This window comes from Equus quagga, unplaced genomic scaffold, assembly GCF_021613505.1.
Source record: "Equus quagga isolate Etosha38 unplaced genomic scaffold, UCLA_HA_Equagga_1.0 HiC_scaffold_634_RagTag, whole genome shotgun sequence".
Lineage (NCBI taxonomy): Eukaryota > Metazoa > Chordata > Mammalia > Perissodactyla > Equidae > Equus > Equus quagga.
Window position 1 is genome coordinate 19,702 of NW_025794259.1, and position 4,628 is coordinate 24,329.

Consider the following 4,628-nt stretch of genomic DNA (forward strand, 5'->3'; position numbering starts at 1 on the left):
CCCTCCCACCACGACCATCACTACTGCTGTTGGGGCCACTGCTGCTGTGATGAAGGAGCAGGGAGCATGGGGATGCCCCACTCCATCCTCCTCACTGCCTTCCAATGTGTGCTGCCTACCCCTGTGACCACCACCACTACCAATATCTCTGAGGACATGTTCATTTTAGTGAACCCAACAAATACACTTACACACACACAAGACAAACGCACCCACACAAAGACAAATCCTACTCCTGCAGGTCAAAAACAAAAGGTGAAGTCTAACAATGCCCTGGATCTCTTCCAAATGAGGGCCCCTTCTTTCACGCATTCAAAATGCAAATAGAGATACAGAGACTGATGACTGGGAGCAAATGGCAAACAGACTCCCGCAGGACAAAACAGAAGGTGAGGTCCAACACTCCCCTGGATCTCTCCCAAATGAGGGGCCCACTTCTCACACAGACTGCAAATGGAAAGATGGGGAATTCATGACTGCGCTTCTCATGGTCACTCACCTGACAGGCAAAACCAATTCGTGTAGGACAAAAACAGATGGTGAAGTCCGACAGAGATCCCCTGGATCTCTCCCAAATGAGAGGCCCTCCTTTCCAATGAATCACTCACACAAAATGCAAATAGAGAGACGGGAAATTCACCACTGCACGTGTCATGGCAACTCAACTGACCAGAGACTCGTATACAAGACAAAAGCACACTCACACACAAAGACTGAAGTCCAACATGTTTCTCCACTCCAAGGGAGCATCGTGCCTAGGGTGGCAGATACTGGCGGGAAGGGAGGAACAGCAAGGGAAGCCCCCAGGCAAAGACTTCCCCCCAGCCCCTGGGGACCGCCAACCACTGAAACCCTCACAAGGGCCATCCAGCCATGGGCGCAAGACTCCTGACTGGCTTGCCAAAATTGATACCGAACCTCTTAATCTCAAGTTTCTGTGCCCGATGCACAGGAAGCCAACACTGATACATTGGTGGTTAGAAATGGAGAAATATTACTCAAATTGTCAAAAAGAATCGGGGGGAGCCTGGTTTCCCTCAAATCCACCTCCATAAGAACAGAAACAGGGAGATTTTATGGAACTGAGGGACTTGGCAGGAGGAGCTTCAGGGAAACAATTGGGTCACCCCCAATAGACCCCTGGGGAATCTGACTTCCGGGCTTCCAGGGCTGCTCAGAGCTGGCCATTTGATGATCACAACCTCCCCAAAGATATCGTTTTTTTCTTCAAAGCAAGCTCACAATTCCTTGAGCCCCCTGAATCGCCCCTCAAGTTAAACAGCAAAAAGAGTAAATTGGTTTAATGTCTACAGTACCCCTCAGGTACCTGGATTCTTTTCTCCTCCTTTTCCTCACCACCCCCCCCCTTCTCCAGGGAGCTCCTTATTAAAAATTCCCATTGTCTGGGAAACCTTCTGGACAGCCCAGGCTGAGAAATTCCCCAGGCTGTAGAGAGTGTGTGTCTGGTGCTCAGAGAAGTTGCACTTGAAGTCTAGGTTTTGACTCATTCACGTAGAGGTATGAACCGAGGCTGTAAGAATCAGTGGGCAAAGGCGTTTTGCTCATCCAGGCAGGAAGCGGGAGAGTCCGCCGGTATGGATGCGACGGCCGTCCCAAGTTAAGCCGTGATGTGCCTTGCGGGACCGGATAACTGCGCCGCAGAAACATTTACTGAGCACCTGCTGGGTGCCCACAGATGAGTAAGATGATTTCTTCTGATTGTTTCCTTCGGGATCTGCTTTGACAAAACCTGGAATATCCCGTGTAAAACAGTCTCCCTGTGAAGGGAGCGCTCACTTCCTCTGAACCCGGACAGCCTTGTCTGCCTGACTCCTCCTGGAACTGAGGAAAATTTACCGGGCTGGTGAATGTGGAAGCTGCCATCTGGGTCTGGTCTGTGAAAATGTCCTTCTGATCACCAGTTTGGCCTTTTTAGGCATCTGCCCTTTTAGAAAAGAGCAGAAAATGATGAAGTCCCAGCTGCTGTCATCAAACTGTTGTCTGTGGGCCAATCCAGTTCTCCAACTGTTTTTATAAATAAAGTTTTATTGGCAGTACAGCCGTGCCATTTGTTCACTGCTGCCTATGGCTGTTTTCATGCTACAACAGCAGGGTTGGGGGATAGTATCATTCAAGGATGTGGCTGTGGATTTCACCCAGGAGGAGTGGCAGCAACTGGATCCTGCTCAGAGGACCCTGTACAGGGATGTGATGCTGGAGAACTACAGCCACCTGGTCTCAATGGGACATCCAGTTTCCAAACCAGATGTCATCTCCAAGTTGGAACAAGGAGAAGATCCATGGATCATAAAGAGAGACATATCAAATTGGATCTATCCAGATGAAAATCAGGCAGATGGGAGACAAGGAAGAGTAACCTTGAGAACCCTGAATCATGTATTTTGGGGTCTGTTTCCTTCCATAATAAGATACTGAAAGGAGTCACAAAGGATGATTCATTGTACTCCATTTTAAAATTCTATCAAGGTGATGGCCAGCTGCAGAGATATCAAGAAAACCAAGACAAACTTTTCAGGCAAGTAACTGTCATCAACAACAAAACAATGACTATGGAGTCAGACCATAAATACAATGCATTAGGAAAAATATTTCAAGAGTGCATAGAGCCAGATATTTCAAGACAAAGACCCCATAACTATCATGCACTAAAAAAACCCTTGAAATCTAATATTGACCTTCCTAGTTGTAATAAGGGCAATGCAAGAAAAAACCCTGATGAGAGTTTTGGATATGAAAAATCATCTAGCCATGGTGTGTCCAATTCCAGTCTTGGGAAAATTCACAATGGAGTAATACCCTGTGATGATAATCCATGTGGAAACATTTTCAGCAATAAACAGTCCCTTGTTCAACTTCCGAATGTTGAAACTAAGGAGAAAACCTGTATATGTATGACATGTGGAAAAGCTTTTGCTAAGAAGTCACAACTCATTGTACATCAACGAATTCATACTGGAAAGAAACCATATGATTGTGGTGCGTGTGGCAAAGCCTTCAGCGAGAAGTTTCATCTCGTTGTACATCAGAGAACCCATACTGGGGAGAAACCTTATGAATGTTCTGAATGTAGAAAAGCCTTCTCTCAAAAATCATCCCTCATTATACATCAGAGAGTCCACACTGGGGAAAAACCATACGAATGTAGTGCATGTGGGAAAGCCTTCTCCCAGAAATCACCCCTCATCATACATCAGAGAATTCACACTGGAGAGAAACCTTATGAATGTAGAGAGTGTGGGAAGGCCTTCTCCCAGAAGTCACAGCTGATTATACATCATAGAGCTCATACTGGAGAGAAGCCATATGAGTGTACTGAATGTGGGAAAGCCTTCTGTGAGAAGTCCCATCTCATCATACATAAAAGAATTCACACTGGGGAGAAACCCTACAAATGTGCTCAATGTGCAGAAGCCTTCAGCAGGAAGACAGAACTCATTACACACCTGTTAATTCATACTGGGGAGAAGCCTTATGAATGTACTGACTGTGGGAAGACCTTCTCCCGGAAGTCACAGCTCATCATCCATCAGAGAACACATACTGGAGAGAAACCCTATAAATGCAGTGAATGCGGAAAAGCCTTCTGTCAGAAATCACATCTCATTGGACATCAGAGAATTCACACAGGAGAAAAACCTTATGTATGCACTGAATGTGGGAAAGCCTTCTCTCAGAAGTCCCACCTCCCAGGACATCAGCGAATTCATACAGGAGAGAAACCTTACATCTGTGCTGAATGTGGAAAAGCCTTTTCCCAGAAATCAGACCTTGTTTTACATCAGAGAATTCATACTGGGGAAAGACCCTATCAGTGTGCTGTATGTGGGAAAGCCTTCATCCAGAAATCACAACTCACTGTACATCAGAGAATTCATAGCAGTGTAAAATCAGAATGAACTGAACACAGAAAAGCCTTCAATATTAGCTGAAGCCTTAATAAATACTAGAAACCTAATAAGTTTGTGAAACACATCTTTATAGATAGAATTTTACAAGAGAATTCATGTCTGTAGTGTGGTGATACCTAATTCTTTCAGTAAAGACGATGGAAAATAATTATATAAGTGAAGGATACTTTCAACATGGCATGTAAAGCTCTTAAAGTTATGAACTGAATGGTCAGTAGAAGAAATCATTTATATAGACTATTGTCAAGTTACGTATTCCTTATTATACCATATAACAACCAGACGTTGTGAAATTGCTAATATTAGCTTGGCATAATTTTGACCATACAGTAGTTCCCTATAAAGGACATGAAGAAAGCTTGAGTAAAAAAAATCAGTTCTTAGAAACTGCATTATAAGGAGGAGCTTAGCGTGACCCCTAAAGATACATGTAAAATTCTTGTACAAAGATGGAAAGATAGGCTGATCAGATTCAGTAAAAGTGATGTTTATGTGTTTTCCCATTTCAAGCATCATAAGTTGACCTGTCTCTATGGAAAGATCCTGGACCTTGAAATTGATGCTTCTTGACCAGGTCCCCCCTTTACTTGCCCTCACTGAGAATTTGGTATGGTGGAAAGACTTTGGTACTGAACCAGATGATCTTGGGTTTAATCCTGGCTCGTACAGATTGTGTGACTTCAGGCAAACCTACTTCAC

At 44.4% G+C, this 4,628-nt stretch overlaps 1 protein-coding gene across 1 annotated transcript; it reads left to right on the forward strand.

Moving 5' to 3' along the window:
- Positions 1-1,584: 1,584 nt before the first annotated feature.
- LOC124232462 (zinc finger protein 300-like) lies at positions 1,585-3,976 on the forward strand. Its single transcript, XM_046649430.1, is given in 2 exon segments — positions 1,585-2,362; positions 2,365-3,976. Coding segments are annotated over 2 exon segments (1,830 nt in total). The 5' UTR covers positions 1,585-2,085; the 3' UTR covers positions 3,918-3,976.
- Positions 3,977-4,628: the final 652 nt, after the last annotated feature.